The sequence below is a fragment of the Conger conger genome, chromosome 5, assembly GCF_963514075.1.
Source record: "Conger conger chromosome 5, fConCon1.1, whole genome shotgun sequence".
Taxonomy (NCBI): domain Eukaryota; kingdom Metazoa; phylum Chordata; class Actinopteri; order Anguilliformes; family Congridae; genus Conger; species Conger conger.
The window spans coordinates 25,260,685-25,276,737 of record NC_083764.1 but is presented as its reverse complement, the minus strand read 5'-3'; the positions used below and the strand labels follow the sequence as shown (position 1 = coordinate 25,276,737).

Genomic DNA, 16,053 nt, shown 5'->3' with positions numbered 1-16,053 from the left:
ATTGTCCCGTTTTTGGACCAATTCCGTTATCAAATTGTGCTTCAATTAAGCATAGATTACGATTTTACGAACCAACTATGAGCCATCACGTTGACCATTACACATTTGGTATTCGAAGTAATCTGAACACTTAAAATTATATTTTTGTCGAACCATAAAGTATATGTACACGATGAAGGTTCATTGCCAGCTAACTATTGATTAAGTGGTCATTTGAAAGACTGAAGTAAAGCCCGAGACAGGGTAAGTAATATTTTCCTAGTCTATTCTCTTACCATCAGATCTTTTTGGACCCATTGAAATGACAATTATTGACTGCTATTCAAGAGATTATAGAATATGGGTAATTTGAACAAATGATCACAATCACATTTTAACAAAGGAAGACATATCTTTGTAGGCTGAAAGAGTAAACTTTTATTTAGTTTGTACCCACATTTTTAATCAATATATACACAGTGCTTTAACTATGACATGGAATGATAAATACAAAAGGGAAGAGCCGAACAAAAAGTATCAATACAAAAATAAAATTAGGAATGAGATGCTGTCTGGGTTCACTTGCACCCACAGCCAAGGAATGGGGCAGTTAGTCAACCTTCAGAACCGTTGGAAACAGGGGGTCACAAGGAAAACGTGCATTCCAAACTTTTAACAATACTCAGAGTCAACCCTGCAATTATTTACAGAACCAGTCTGAATTCTGCATTTTAAGTTAGACGTTCTTTTAGTCTACTTCCTCCATCCTTGATGTATCGTCTTCCCCCTCCAGTGGGGGCATGTCCTCAATGGTTGCAGCCGTGGTCTCCTCTGTGGATAAGTCTTCCTCATCGATACCTGGGGGGGGGGGGTCAGATTCAACAGTGAGATACTCAAATACTCTGTGTGAAAGCATCAGTCACCCCCATCTGACAATTCAATTTAGTGCTTCTTTGTTACCTTTGTTTTTTTAAACTGAGTCCAAGCCCTCAAATCAAAACTCACCGAGGCCAAGCTTGATCATCCTGTAGATGCGATTTGAGTGTGTCTGCGGGTCATCCAGTGTGAAGCCAGAGGAAAGCAGAGCGGTCTCGAAGAGCAGGATGACAAGGTCTTTCACGGACTTGTCGTTTTTATCGGCCTCAGCTTTTTGCCTGAGTGTCTCCACAATGGGGTGGTCTGGGTTGATCTCCAGGTGCTTCTTAGCAGCCATGTAACCCATGGTGGAGTTGTCCCTGAGTGCCTGGGCCTTCATGATCCTCTCCATGTTGGCAGTCCAGCCGTAAGTGCTGGTGACAATACAGCAGGGGGAGGACACCAGGCGGTTGGAGACTGTGACCTGGAAAAAAAATAAAAATAAATAAAATACAGAGGTGAACACATTCAGTTTATACCGTGAAAATGGAGTAACAAATACATTGGCTGGTTTGCAACAGAAGAACTTTGTTAAATCTCAGTGAAACAAGACTGATAACTCCACTCTTAATTAACAAAGCTACATTTTGCCCTAACCAGCTGTGAGGTCTGTTGGGCTGGAGGCACAGGTAATAAGAAAAAAAAATAAGATACTTGCCTTCTCCACCTTCTTCTCCAGGATGTCCTTCATGATCTTGCAGAGGTTCTCAAATTGGGCCTTCTTCTCCTCCTGCCTTTTTTTCTCATCCTCATCAGCTGGCAGCTCCAGGCCTTCCTTGGTCACTGACACTAGGTTCTTTCCATCAAACTCCTTCAGCTGCTGGACACAGTATTCGTCGATGGGCTCGATCATGTATATGACTTCTAGGCCAGCCTTACGCAGGCGCTCCACAAAGGCTGAGTTTGCCACTTGGTCCTTTGTCTCACCTGCAAGATGAGCGGGTAGAATTTGAGCAGAGCGGTTTTCACTTTCAGGAAGGATTAGCAGGGTCAATTAAACACACCAGAACAGCTATCCCCTTTTCCCCCCTGATATAACAGTCTTAAGTCACAGGTAGGCAGGAATGGTTCCATCTATTTATAGAGTTCACAGCAACTTTATAATAATTGACTAATAGTTTGTGTTCTGAAATTTGCCAAATTTCTTAATGAGCTCATGAATGACCGCTGAGGACCTGTGTCCTTGCATGAAAAATGTCACTACAATCTAATCTTCAACAGTACCAGTGGTGTACAGTGTATGCTACGAATTAACAAATTGAATCAGCTCGATTGGCGGGAAAAAAATCTGCACAGATATCGGCTCTCGGGCAAAAGCACTGCCCAAACTCTGCTCTCAATGTCGGAGGCCACTCCTTACCTGTGATGTAGTAAATGTGCTTCTGGGTGTCCTTCATACGGGTGACGTAGTCCTTGAGAGAGACCATCTCCTCACCAGAGGCGGAGGTGTAGTATCTTAGGAGCTCAGACAGCTTCTTGCGATTCTGGGAGTCCTCATGGATCCCAAGCTGTAGAAGGTGGGAAAATTTTACACCCTTGCCAATTTAAATGCCTAATTGGGTTTGTTAGTGCTCATGGCTCCAACCTACGCTATCAATTTAGGGGAGCACAGGCAAGCAGCTTATCACACCACAGTTACAGGTCAGGCTCACTTAAGACAAGTTAGAGGAAGATGGTTCATGTGCAGCATACAGACTTGCTGGTATGTTATGAGACACTGCCATCTCAGCCACTGAAACCCTCCCATCCCTGGGCAATGCTAGAGCCAACTGTGCATCAACATTGGGGTTGCCGGCCAGTCAGCTTAAGCATGGTCTGGATCTCATACCAGAGCCTGGGACCCATCAATGTTGTAGAATAGTGCCTTGTTAAAATAACCTGTCCAGCAATCCGAGACAATGACATTTTTGCACAAGCAATAGCTTTCAAACAGAAACCTGCCTTCCAAACTTTGGAGAATTATCTGTAAGCTGCTTAGCTCAGGTTTTAGCGAGCAGAATGATACCTTGGCGGATTAGACTGGCCAGATGGCCCGCCGTCTGTAGAAATGCTTACCTTGATGTTCTTGGAGAACTGCTCATAGTACTTCTTGTAGTTGTCCTTGTCCTCAGACAGTTCAGTGAAGAGCTCCATGCATTTCTTCACCAGGTTTTTACGGATCACCTTCAGGATCTTGCTCTGCTGCAGCATCTCTCGGGAGATGTTCAGGGGAAGGTCCTCAGAGTCCACCACACCCTTGATGAAGTCTGTCAGGGGGCAGCAATTGTAGATATTATCATTATTTATGAGGTCTAAAAACATTGGAATAAGATAAAACTCCTTTAAGAGATCATGGTTAGGCTCCATGTTCAATTTTGTATGCTTTTATGTTTCTACACTTATCAGCCTCAAGACCATTTTAATACCTACAAAGTAACAGTAGTCCACTGATGCCCATTTCTTAGGTACAGTAGAGTATCATTTAATACGCATCAACATTCTAACCTGCACAATGACAAACAACAAGACACTCACTGAGGTATTCTGGGATGAGCTCTTCACAGTTGTCCATGATGAAGACTCTGCGCACATACAGCTTTATGTTGTTCTTTTTCTTCTTATTCTCAAAGAGATCAAAGGGAGCACGCCGTGGAACAAAGAGCAGGGCCCTGAACTCCAGCTGACCCTCCACAGAGAAGTGCTACAGAAGACAAGAAACCACATTATCATATATGTAATTTCTACTAATGTTAGAACTGTCCTGCCAATCCATCACAACTTGAAATGTTAGATACCTGAAATACACAATTGCTTACTCCCTGGCAATATTTAACCTAATATATGAAGGTACAACGTTAAGAAATACCAACAAAAATGTAAGCCAAATGTCCTCTAAAGGCAACTTCTGATGTATGGCATACATCTGAAAGTAAAAAAAAAAAAAATAATGAAAAAAAAAAAAAAAAAAAAAAAAAAAAAAAAATTACCTTCACAGCCAGGTGGTCCTCCCAGTCATTGGTCAAACTCTTGTAAAACTCTCCATATTCGTCATTGGTGATATCATCAGGGTTGCGTGTCCAGAGGGGCTTGGTCTTGTTAAGCTCCTCCTGGTCAATGTACTTCTCCTTGATCTTTTTCTTCTTCTTCTTCTTGTCCCCACTCTTATCTTGGTCCTCATCATCATCGGATCCTACATCCTCAATCTCTGGCTTATCGTCGTCATTCTCGTCATCCTCCGCCTTCTCGTCTTTTTCCTTGTCCTCCTCTTCGGCCTCGTCGTCACTCACCTCCTTGTCACGTTCCTTCTCTACCTGCATTGATGAGAATTTGCTATATGAGAACCACTGAATTGTAATCAATTGTCTATACTTTCCAAAAATGTGATACTAGCAACAGTACTCACATGAAGAGTGATGGGGTACCCAATGAACTGAGAATGCTTCTTGACAATCTCTTTCACCCTCCGTTCTTCAATGTACTCCGTTTGGTCCTCCTTAAGGTGCAGGATCACCTTGGTTCCACGGACCGCTGGCTGAGCTGTGGGACACCGCATTGGGAAGGATGAGTTAGTGTAAAGAAATTTGAGAAACTATGCACATTACCAAGGAGTGTACTGTATCATTTTGATAATTATGTGCAACCACTACCATTATCAAATGAAAATTTCTGCATGAATAATCAAACACTGCAGGAAAATATATGGTAGGAAACCACCATTAGTCTCTTATGCAACATCCTTCTGCTTTTTGCCAGTACTCACGAGATAACCAAACATCTGAATGCAGAACTAAGTTGGTCATCAAATTTGGAAATCTCATCCCTACTTCCTCAGTTAATTTAAATGCATGTCCTTACATGTGTCCACTCTCACAGTGAAGGAGCCCCCAGCAGATGATTCCCACGCGTACTGCTCGTCATCGTTGTGTTTGGTGATGACTGTCACCCTATCGGCCACCAGGTAGGCGGAGTAAAAGCCGACACCAAACTGACCAATCATGGAGATGTCTGCACCGGCCTGCAGAGCCTCCATGAAGGCCTTGGTACCGGACTTAGCAATGGTGCCCAGGTTGTTGATCAGGTCAGCCTTGGTCATTCCAATACCAGTATCAATGAGAGTGAGGGTGCGCTCCTCTTTGTTTGGAATAATCTCAATCTTCAGGTCTTTCCCTGAGTCCAATTTGCTTGGGTCTGTGAGACTCTCATAGCGAATTTTATCCAAAGCCTAAAGGCAAAAATTGTAAAGAGTTATTAGGAAATGCATCACCTTAACACTGGCCTTGCAGTGGCCAAAAAAGGCTTTTTTCATCCAGGCTCAAAATTACTATTGGATCAATCATTATGGTAAACTAAAGCAACAAAGGCACTATGCCTGTTACTCATTCAAACCACATCACTGACTTTGATTACTGTTCTAACCATTCCAACACCCAACAATGTACTCACATCTGAGGAATTTGAGATGAGCTCTCGGAGGAAGATCTCCTTGTTAGAGTAGAAGGTGTTGATGATCAGGGACATCAGCTGGGCGATCTCTGCCTGAAAGGCAAAGGTCTCCACCTCCTCCTCCATTGGCTGGTCATGTGCTTCAGGCATCTGCAAGGAAGGTGAACACAAGAGTAAACTCTCAGGACTTCTGAAGAGACCTGTTTCAATGGCAGATATTCAAATGAAAAACAAATTACCAGAACAATGACAGACTTCAGTGGGAGGATTTTGAATGACGCCTAATAAGTCAAATCAGAGTCCATGTAGTTCTGAACCCTGCAATATTGTTTTGTGTGTGGGTCAGCAGCTAAATAGCTGCATTATTCTGAGGTTAATGTTTTATACGTTCATGAAAGTGACAATTGATATGTTGGAGAAATACATTGATTTGGGTTATCCGAATGTATATTGACCAGTAATCCCTTCCAATTGAGGATATTACCAAGGGAAAACTTGGATGAGAACCTTTGAGGGACACTGAGGGAACTTTCACTCAGGTTTTCCAATAATTCTGATCATAATGCTTTATTATTGGTCCTTGGCATATCGCTGGGATATTTTGTGAAAATTGACTCAACATATACAAAGCAATTAAAAGCCTTGTTTCCCTTCATTTCTTCAAAGATTGAAAGTAATGAAGACGCTTGTTTGTAGGTGAAACCATTTATTTACTTTAGTTTCCTTCACTTCGTTATACAGTTGGGGATGAGGCAAAGAATTTCCACTCAGTCAGATAAAAAATAATTTAGTAATGTACTAAACAATGTTACCATCCACTGTTTAAAAATCTCATTCGGTTCGTCTTTCGAAGTTGGCAGGAATGTGAATGAAAAAAAAAACGCTGGTAATGACTTATTCTGGAGATTTCAATTCTTAACGAACAAGCGAATGAGACATCGAAATAGGTAGAATACATGGGAGAAAATGCAATATGCGCACCTTCACGCTAAATATTTTTTAAACGTCGGACAGTATCATTTGAATAAATTTTGTTCAACAATTTCGCGCTTAGATGCTATGCACGTGCACGGATTCTTCTGGAAATTCGGTTATACATTGGAGTAGCAAACACGTCTGCATGCTCTTGCAACAAGATGACGCCACCTACCGAGTAAAATGGACCATAGCAAGCTTCTAGAAATTACTAACGTTTGCTAATCTCCAAAAATGGGTGTCCACTGAAATTAATACGGCAGTATTTTTGGTTTTAAGTGTGAAAGCGGACTACCGTTAGAAGGCAATCCCTGACGTTATAAACGTCATGCAGTCGGCTCGTATCGCGTATCTCAGAAGAGACAAGCATGCAAGAAAACTGAATCTAGCTATGATCTAATGTTAATGTCGAATTCAGTCACCCGGGAAAATCTTCAGAATGCAGTAAATTAGCTAATCAGTTCTGAAATATAACATCACATACATACCAACTAGCTAGCTAACGTTATCTGCATTTATTAAAATAGCGAACGTCAGCAAGGTGACAGTTTCGTACTGTAAACCAGATTACGTTAGCTAACGTTAACTGTCATCTTGTACTAATCGGAATTAAGAGAATTCCCGAAGATTAAGAGATCTAGCGTTAGATATCTCACATTAGCTAATATAGCTAACTAGTTAAATTCATTTACAAACGATAACGTTTTAACGTGCTTAAATTAGTTTAACGTTGGCTAACGTTAGAATATTAATTCATTTCGAGACTGAAGTTAACCAGCTAGCCAACACTGAAAAGATGGGTTCAGACAAATGTATATTCTCCAAGTTAACTTGAATTACATATTTAGATTTCATTCATTTGAGCCATCTTATGTTTAGCTATCTAATATTATGTGAAATTACATTAACATGAACTTATGTTAGTTAGCTGAACTAACGTTAACTGGCCATCACTAGCATTTGCACTATTGGCTTACACTGGCTAATAATAACTTAATTTCGTGGATTTCAGTGAAGAAGCTTGCAAACTACTTACCTCGTATGTTCCCTTTTACGTTTGATATGTAATAGACAATCTTAAAAACCGATGACACCGCCTGTATGATGATGTCTACTACGGATACCGATGCCTCCTTCCCGGCAAATGCAGGGATGATAACCCACCGTCTGAATGCCTCGTGGTTGCTTTATAATGCTTCAGATGGTTCGAGAAACATTCCCACAGCTTCTAGAAACGTCTCGAAGCATCCTAGTTCTACACACGGCGGTTGGAATGTCAATCATGACGCGTCGGTAGCATAACGGCATTCAGGACTGGTGGAGAAGGGTGGGTCAGGGGTGGGGTTAACACTGGATTCAGTCATCGTCCTCTCCTATGTAATTTAAAGCAAGGCGATGTATTTCTCGAAATTACGAGCACTGTTCTGTTCATGCAAATCGAAAGAAACTATTCACGTTTCTTGAACCTTCCATGTGCAGACTGCCTCCTAGCTGAATTTGCACTTCAGAAATACTTCCACGAGTTTAAGCAGAAGATTTCGTTTTGCGTTGTGTTGTATGATTCCCAAATGAAAAAACCCCACAATTGATTCAGGACAAACAACATTTTAAAACTATTTAAATGAGAAATTTATTAGAAATATTTATAACATATTTAGAAAATGATTCACAATTTATAAAAGTCTTGTCACAAACAAGTCACTTCTCTATCAAAGTTGCAATTTATTGCTTCTGGCATCTTATGTCGCAAAGTTGCTGAGGGGTAAAACAGCAACATATTTGAACACAGGCGCAAAGGCAACAAATATGATAAAACAATTATCTCCACATTATCTGTATTAGTCCTTTTGGGGTTGACAGAAAAAAATGTCCTAAAAAAAACTATATAAAAAAACAAAACATTAAAGGTGCTTTCAATCAACTTCTTCCATTCGTGATGTGTCATCATCACCCTCCAAAATTGGCATGTCATCTTCAGTGGGCTGGATAATGTCCTCCACAACTGCATCATCATCATCAATTCCTAAGCAGAAAAAGGCAATGTCATTAAAACCAAATGTGAGTACTCACATTTTTCTGGTCCGTACAGGTTTTTTATCTTCAGTTAGCAGTTACACCGGCAATATTCCCGCAAAATAGCAATGGCAATGAATAACTTTATTCAAAACTGATGGAAGTAATTTATTTTCTATTTCTTACATCCCATATCAATCCCATTGTATGTTTCTACATCAACCACAGCTTATGAGGACTCACAAGACTACTTTATGACACAGAAAATAAAATCTTCATTTTTATTATTTAGGTTTTTTTTTTGTACTTTTTAAAAATTCAAATGAGGAGACTTACCCAGGCCAAGCTTAATCATCCTGTAGATGCGGTTAGCATGTGTCTGGGGGTCTTCCAACGTGAAACCAGAGGACAGCAGAGCAGTTTCAAATAGCAGGATGACAAGGTCCTTAACTGCTTTGTCATTCTTGTCAGCTTCTGCCTTCACCCTGAGCATCTCCACGATGGGATGTTGGGGGTTGATCTCCAAGTGCTTCTTGGCAGTCATATAGCCCATGGTGGAATTATCTCTGAGTGCTTGAGACTTCATAATCCTCTCCATGTTGGCTGTCCAGCCATAGGTGCTGGTCACAATGCAGCAGGGAGAGGAAACCAAGCGATTTGAGACTGTGACCTGGAAGCAGCAAAAGAAGAAGAAAGAGAAAAACAAATTTATCAAACATGATGATTTTGTCATTCTTCTATGCTAAGGGGGTAGTTTTCACCGGGTTTGAGAAAAAATAGAATGCCGTTCTTTGGGTGTCTCTCTAATACTACATTTTCAATATAAAATTCCACTGCAATCCACCCTCAACGATTTTGAAACAAAAAAGTTAAGCACTTGTACAATACCTTCTCAATCTTCTTGTCTAGGATGTCCTTCATGATCTTGCACAGGTTCTCGAACTTAGTCTTAAGCTCATCTTGCCTTTTCTTCTCTTCATCATCCTCAGGAAGCTCCAAGCCTTCTTTAGTCACAGACACCAGGTTCTTCCCATCAAACTCCTTCAGCTGCTGGACGCAGTATTCATCGATGGGCTCGATCATGTATATCACCTCCAAGCCTGCTTTCCTCAGACGCTCCACAAAGGCTGAGTTGGCCACCTGCTCCTTTGTCTCTCCTGTGGGTGGAAAAATAATCAGCCTTGTTAGTTTGTCCAAGCTGCAAGCCTTTCACCATTTATAATTACAAATACAAATGGGATTACATTTCCATAAAAGCACTCACCGGTTATGTAGTAGATGTGTTTCTGGTTGTCCTTCATTCGAGAAACATAGTCCTTCAGAGAAACCATTTCATCTGAAGAAGAGGAAGTGTAGTAGCGGAGAAGTTCTGATAGCTTTTTACGATTCTGAGAGTCCTCGTGAATGCCCAGCTGAAGGAAAACATTAATTATAAGATAAATTGAAACTTTCAGACCATTGTTGGGGGAAAGAGAGTACTTGCAGTATATTGAAACAGAAGGATGTGACTGAATGGATTGCTCACCTTGATGTTCTTGGAGAACTGCTCATAGTACTTCTTGTAGTTGTCCTTGTCCTCAGACAGTTCAGTGAAGAGTTCCATGCATTTCTTCACCAGGTTTTTACGGATCACCTTCAGGATCTTGCTCTGCTGCAGCATCTCTCGGGAGATGTTCAGGGGAAGGTCCTCAGAGTCTACCACACCCTTGATAAAGTCTGTTGAAATACATGGAAAATTGTCAGCAAGGTTTCTTTTTTTAAAGGTTATGGCCTGGGCAGAAACAGCCGTAAAAAATGTAAAAAATAGAAGATTGAGTTACGCACTCAAATATTCAGGCATCAGCTCCTCGCAATTGTCCATAATGAAGACTCTGCGCACATAGAGCTTTATGTTGTTCCTTCTCTTCTTGCTCTCAAACAGGTCAAAGGAGGCCCTCCTGGGAACAAAGAGCAATGCACGGAACTCCAACTGGCCCTCCACAGAAAAGTGCTGTAGGTGAGAGAGGTATTGATGTTACAACTAGTCAGAGGCCATATTCCACACATATTCATTTGTAGACCTCCATGGTATCCATTGCCTCTTTTTCCTCCTTTTTCTTCCCCAGAACTGAAACACTGTTATGATCAAGACTTTGGAATAGGCAATACAGTGTCACGATGAAGAACAGAAAGATCAGAAAACTAACTATGGCTGAAAAACAACTCATCGGTAAGCTGAGAGAACAGAATAATTCATTGAGAAGGACAGGACAGAAACTGGGTATATCAAGTACAGCAGTTTGGAAAGTCTTGAAACAGAACCAAGCCACTGTTGGGCACCATACATTTGGAGGGCACTGTATGCTGTTTTTTTTATCACAGGTCCATGCAGTTCGTCATAAAATTGCAGCAGTTATGAATAAGTCTGGGTATTTTAAAATATTGGGCACAGGTCACAGAGCAGTGACGGCAAACTTGTTGCAAAAACTTTTTTCTCAGAAACTGAAAAAAGAGGTTGAAATTTCACAGAAAGAAAATAAATAAAAAGTAGGATTTTCCTAGGATAGGATGATAAGGGTGGTAATACATACTGTAGGTGATGTCAGTCATTACAGGCCGACAGAAAAGACATTGCTAGGTGACGTGTGAACAGAGAATTTCCAGTATAAACCCATCTTGGGACCACAAAAGCTTGTTAGTTTGTGTCTAGGTCACAGGTAATCTGATTAGGCACATCACATGTAAATAAATAAAATGAAATTAACATATTAACACGTTATCCTTGTTCTTTTTAACTACATGTTTTGTAGCAACTTGCCTCCCTTGACTGAAGAAACAGCAGTCTGTTCATATTATGAAAGAAACGTACCTCCTATCGCACTAAACTGAATTCAGTCTATGTGTGCAATGGTGTGGACTTATGATCTGATGTGGTCAGATCATAGACTAAAACAATTGACTAAATGACTGTGATGTCACCCATTGACATTCCATGGGCTTATGAAAAGCATTTTGAAACCATGGTGGTGCAGCTTTTTGCAGCATGTTTAACAACATGGAGCCAGAGACTGCGCTGTTTGGAAAAGGGGGGCCCTTTATATGGTCACAAAATCCAGACCGGGTCCAGACACAGTGAAACTACATGTTCTTATGGGAAAAAATACTTTGTATTTTGACTGCATTGGACTTATAATGAATTGGGTGGCTGAAATACTGGAGCCAGCCACACAGGCACTGGAGAGCAATATCTCTCACCAAGACCAGGTAGTGATCTTCAAAAAACGAAGCCCCATCTTGGCCCCTTGGGGCAGATAGAGGGTACAGAGAGACCGATTTTTGCATGTCTTGAATTTATAGGTTAGGCGTGGCGACTCCATGGCTGGAGGCAATATCTCTAGCCGCACCCTCCTGAACGGTTAATGGAATTTGAATTTCTAGGAAACATTCAAGTTTTCCAAAATTGCCCAGGAGCCAATTATTTGACTCTGTGTTCACACCCAGAGTTATGGTACTTCCACTAACCACTGGATTTTGATTATGATTATGTAATCATAGCCTGGGTCTGAACAACAGTCAGCTTTTGACTGGAGTGACCTTTCAGATAACATTTCAGATAAAAAAAGGTCACATGCAACAGAGAAATGACAGGATATCAGGGGCTCTGAAATCATCCGGATCCCTCATGGTAATCACCCTATGGGCTGCATCTTAAAGTTTAACCTCACCTTCACAGCCAGGTGGTCCTCCCAGTCATTGGTGAGACTCTTGTAGAACTCGCCGTACTCCGCATTGGTAATGTCATCGGGGTTGCGGGTCCAGATAGGCTTGGTTTTGTTCAGCTCCTGGGCGTCAATGTACTTCTCCTTGACCTTCTTCTTCCTTTTGTTTTTGTTCTCTTTTGTGTCCTCATCCTCGTCAGATCCCACATCCTCAATCTGGGGCTTGTCCTTGTCTGCGGTCGCTGCATCCTTCTCCGCCTCCTCTTCTTTCTCCCCTTCTTCTAAGTCAACCTCCTTCTCCCGCTGTTTCTCCACCTGACAAGTCACAGAGAAGAAGCAGTTTCATAAAAACTCAGTTTGAGACCTACTCACACGTTATCAGCTGCCAATGAGAGCATTCTCTCCGAACTTACATAGAGGGTGATGGGGTAGCCGATAAACTGGGAGTGTTTCTTCACAACCTCTTTGATTCGTTTCTCCTCAACATACTCCGACTGGTCCTCCTTGAGGTGCAGGATGACTTTTGTGCCACGACCAATAGACTCGCCTGCAAAGCACAGCAAAGACAGGCTATTACTGAACTTGATTGCAGTATGCTCAAATATAGACCCAGTAATAATACTGTACTACTCTGCGAATAAATCAGGCAGTTTGAATACACAGCACATCATTTCTTGTTGTTAGTTTCTATGACGTTTTAGCATCTATAAGCAGGAACCCTCAATATGCAGTAAGGCACACATTTTCATTTTTCATTTCATATCTCTTTGGTTGCTTACCAGTGTCGGGTTTAACGGTGAAAGAGCCACCAGCTGCAGACTCCCACACATACTGCTCGTCATCGTTGTGTTTGGTGATGACGGTCACCCGCTCGGCCACCAGGTAGGCGGAGTAGAAACCCACGCCGAACTGACCAATCATGGAGATGTCTGCACCGGCCTGCAGAGCCTCCATGAAGGCCTTGGTGCCGGACTTAGCAATGGTGCCCAGGTTGTTGATCAGGTCAGCCTTGGTCATCCCAATACCAGTATCAGTGAGAGTCAGGGTGCGGTTGACCAGATCGGGAATTACATCGATCTTCATCTGCTTATTAGACTCAAGTTTGCTGGGGTCGGTCAGGCTCTCATATCTTATCTTGTCCAGAGCCTATGAAAAGAGAAAACAAGTGCATATTATTATTATTATTATTATTATTATTATTATTATTAGTAATTATTATTATTATTAGTAGTAGTAGTATAAATTTTTCATTAATGATGTTATGAAGCACAGAAAGTACACACACATCTGTAAACTCAGGTAATGAACTGAAAAATGGACTGAGTAAAGCGGAAGAGTCCCCACACTGTATATGCTTCCAAGTAATGAGAATTTATTAACACCAAACACCAAAAAGTAATGTTTCGAGCCTAATGGCCCTTCATCAGACTTCATCAAGATGTCACTAAACATACAGTATGCAGACTCATATATTATTTTACCCCATATTTTCCTGAAATATTTGTCTTGTTGAAATATATGTCAATTAAGAGTCTTTGTGTATATATATTATAAAAGATTGTTTTATGTATATGTCTTATTACCAATTTCATGAAATTAGTTATCTTTTGGTGCCAACATGTTATATTGTTAGAAAAAATGATCAGGTGATCCATTATTGAAGGAATTTGGACTACCTACAGCCATGTTGCCCAAAATCACCATCCATGAGGGCTGAGAGCTGGTTTTCCTCCCTCCCAGTCTGACCAATCGGTCACACTGAGTGCATGGGAGAAAAGAAAACCAGGGCCAGATTTGGATTTGAGGGCCAGATTTGAGTATCCATGACTTAAAGGAAACTCACATCTGAGGAATTAGAGATGAGCTCTCGAAGGAAGATCTCTTTGTTGGAGTAAAAGGTGTTGATGATCAGGGACATCAGCTGGGCGATCTCTGCCTGAAAGGCAAAAGTCTCCACCTCCTCCTCCATGTGCTGGCTAACTTTCTCTGGCATCTGGAATGAAAAGTTACAGGCATTAGTTCCCCACAGCTCCATGCTAATACATCTTTCCTATTGTTTCTTCCTTTTAATCAATGGAATTCATATTTTGGGCCCCATTTGTGGTTCTTCAATTTAAATTGAGTTGTCATTTGTAAGCACAGTAAAAATGATGCTGTCAACCATAGTGCAGTGACTGCAGATGCCACAGCTGTCAGTCAAAGGCTGGTAGCTGGGGGTGTTGTTTTCAGTCCCCTTTCAGTGTGAACAGCTGCACCAACGACGTCATAGCACCTACCCCCCCCCGCCAACCCACCACCCATCCACTGGGCTGCCCATGCTTCTGGCCTGATTTTTTTTTTCTTCATAGAAAAAATATGGCCCTTTCCCAAATTTAAGGAGATTTTCAATGACACCATTCCATTATTGGCAAGAGGGGAAGCACACCTCATATTTACTTGTCATAAACAGGTCATTTAAAAGTAAATGTCATTGCTTTTTACAGTGACAAGTATCTTTCCACCATATTGTAAGAGTATAGAAAACTGAAATGTACCAATTAGCTTTTTTTGCTTTAAATATAACTCTGCCTTTTATCTCAAAATACTTAGGATAATTTATTATGAACTTTATCTCAATGTCTCTGGAAGCTCTTTGAGCTGACTACACGTGCTGCTCAGAGGGAACGTTCGAGAGAAGTGCACATGCTCCCCGGTTATGCCTTGCAGTAGAGCTTCAGTCTGCTACCAACCTCACTCTTATGAGGAGAACCACCCCATACCACCCAAATGAACACTTAAATTACTGAAATAATTTGAACTCAACATCTCATGTGTCAGCAATGCTTAATTTTACATAAACCGAATTGCTACAAGTACATAAAAAATAATCATTAATAACCGATACAAAGGTTTGCATTCTGTAATTAGCAAGCAGGCCTAAGCTTTGGCCATGAATGACAGCCAATATGACACTGGCCGCAATTTTATTATTCCATATATATAAAAACCCATTACTCTGTGTGTTGACTGTTAGCCTCTGCTAGCAACCATATTAGCTGTGAGCAAACCATGGCAGCCATGCTGTATCATGCTCACCTTGCTCAATGCGCTGAAATGGGTTCTCCACAATGATTCTTCTCCTGATGCAGCTCAAGGTTCCTCGAGTTTTCTGAGGGCACCGAATGCGGATCTTGTCTTTTTATAGTTGCGGTGGCTATCAGGAAGAATTCATTGAGAAAGTTCCAGAAGGTATGCTCTCTGCAGAGGGGGAGGCCTAAAGAAAGAAACTGAAGCTGGGGGGTGTGTACGCAGCTGCCAGAGTTGGTCCTTTTAGGGCAGTGGAGTCACAGACAGGCCTGCCAATCACTGTTGGACCCCCCCACCCCAACCATACCCCCCTTCTGGTTGTCCTGTCTCGTTCTCTGACAACCTCATGGCCATGCGTGAGGACTTGCGCCACATGGCCCTGCAAACCTACCGAACACACTTCAGTGTGACAGGCCTCTTAAAGATAAATGCATTTAGGTTTTCTTTTGTCCCTGTTTCTGTGTTTATGTGTGAAAATGTCATATGTGCATATCTGCTGAAAATGTCATATATGTATATCAAAATCATATCTCCTTAGATCCACACTTATTTGGTCTAATTCAATCTTTCATAGTTCTTTTTACTACAGTTATATTGTTTATGTAATACAGGATGCACATTCCATGCAACACATGTCTGCTGTAGGTTAGGTGAGAATACTGAGGATCATAGAGCACAAGAGCCAAATCTATCCCTTTTTAATTATTTTGGCTAATGCTAGCAATGGAAAAATGTATAATATTATTTTTCAAACTGAACACAGAAAAATATTCAAATTGAGTGCAATTTCACACACTGCTTAACACGTGTGGCTTCTGAGGTGACGGTTTAGATACAGAGAAGATGTTGATTTAACTTAAAGTAGACGACTTGAAGACAGGTTTGATTTATTTCTTCTTTAATCATTTAATCTTTAAACCTTCTAAACAACACATCTCCAACACATGTTACCATCATTGTAATATTCATACAGTTACAATGACTT

At 41.2% G+C, this 16,053-nt stretch overlaps 2 protein-coding genes across 2 annotated transcripts; both read right to left on the bottom strand.

The window, feature by feature from the left end:
• Positions 1-393: 393 nt before the first annotated feature.
• LOC133128092 (heat shock protein HSP 90-alpha) lies at positions 394-7,535 on the bottom strand. Its single transcript, XM_061241354.1, has 11 exons — positions 7,328-7,535; positions 5,317-5,466; positions 4,729-5,095; positions 4,277-4,410; positions 3,861-4,184; positions 3,409-3,574; positions 2,950-3,140; positions 2,255-2,402; positions 1,553-1,821; positions 985-1,318; positions 394-837 (listed from the first exon to the last, which is right to left on the bottom strand). The coding sequence occupies exons 2-11, from the start codon at positions 5,464-5,466 to the stop codon at positions 728-730; spliced, it is 2,193 nt and encodes a 730-aa protein (XP_061097338.1). The 5' UTR covers positions 7,328-7,535; the 3' UTR covers positions 394-727.
• Positions 7,536-7,896: 361 nt separating this feature from the next.
• hsp90aa1.1 (heat shock protein 90, alpha (cytosolic), class A member 1, tandem duplicate 1) lies at positions 7,897-15,222 on the bottom strand. The gene is made up of 11 exons (XM_061241355.1): positions 15,078-15,222; positions 13,846-13,995; positions 12,782-13,148; positions 12,416-12,549; positions 12,009-12,317; positions 10,129-10,294; positions 9,830-10,020; positions 9,569-9,716; positions 9,193-9,461; positions 8,641-8,974; positions 7,897-8,314 (listed from the first exon to the last, which is right to left on the bottom strand). Exons 2-11 carry the CDS (start codon positions 13,993-13,995, stop codon positions 8,205-8,207), a joined length of 2,178 nt encoding a protein of 725 aa, XP_061097339.1. The 5' UTR covers positions 15,078-15,222; the 3' UTR covers positions 7,897-8,204.
• Positions 15,223-16,053: the final 831 nt, after the last annotated feature.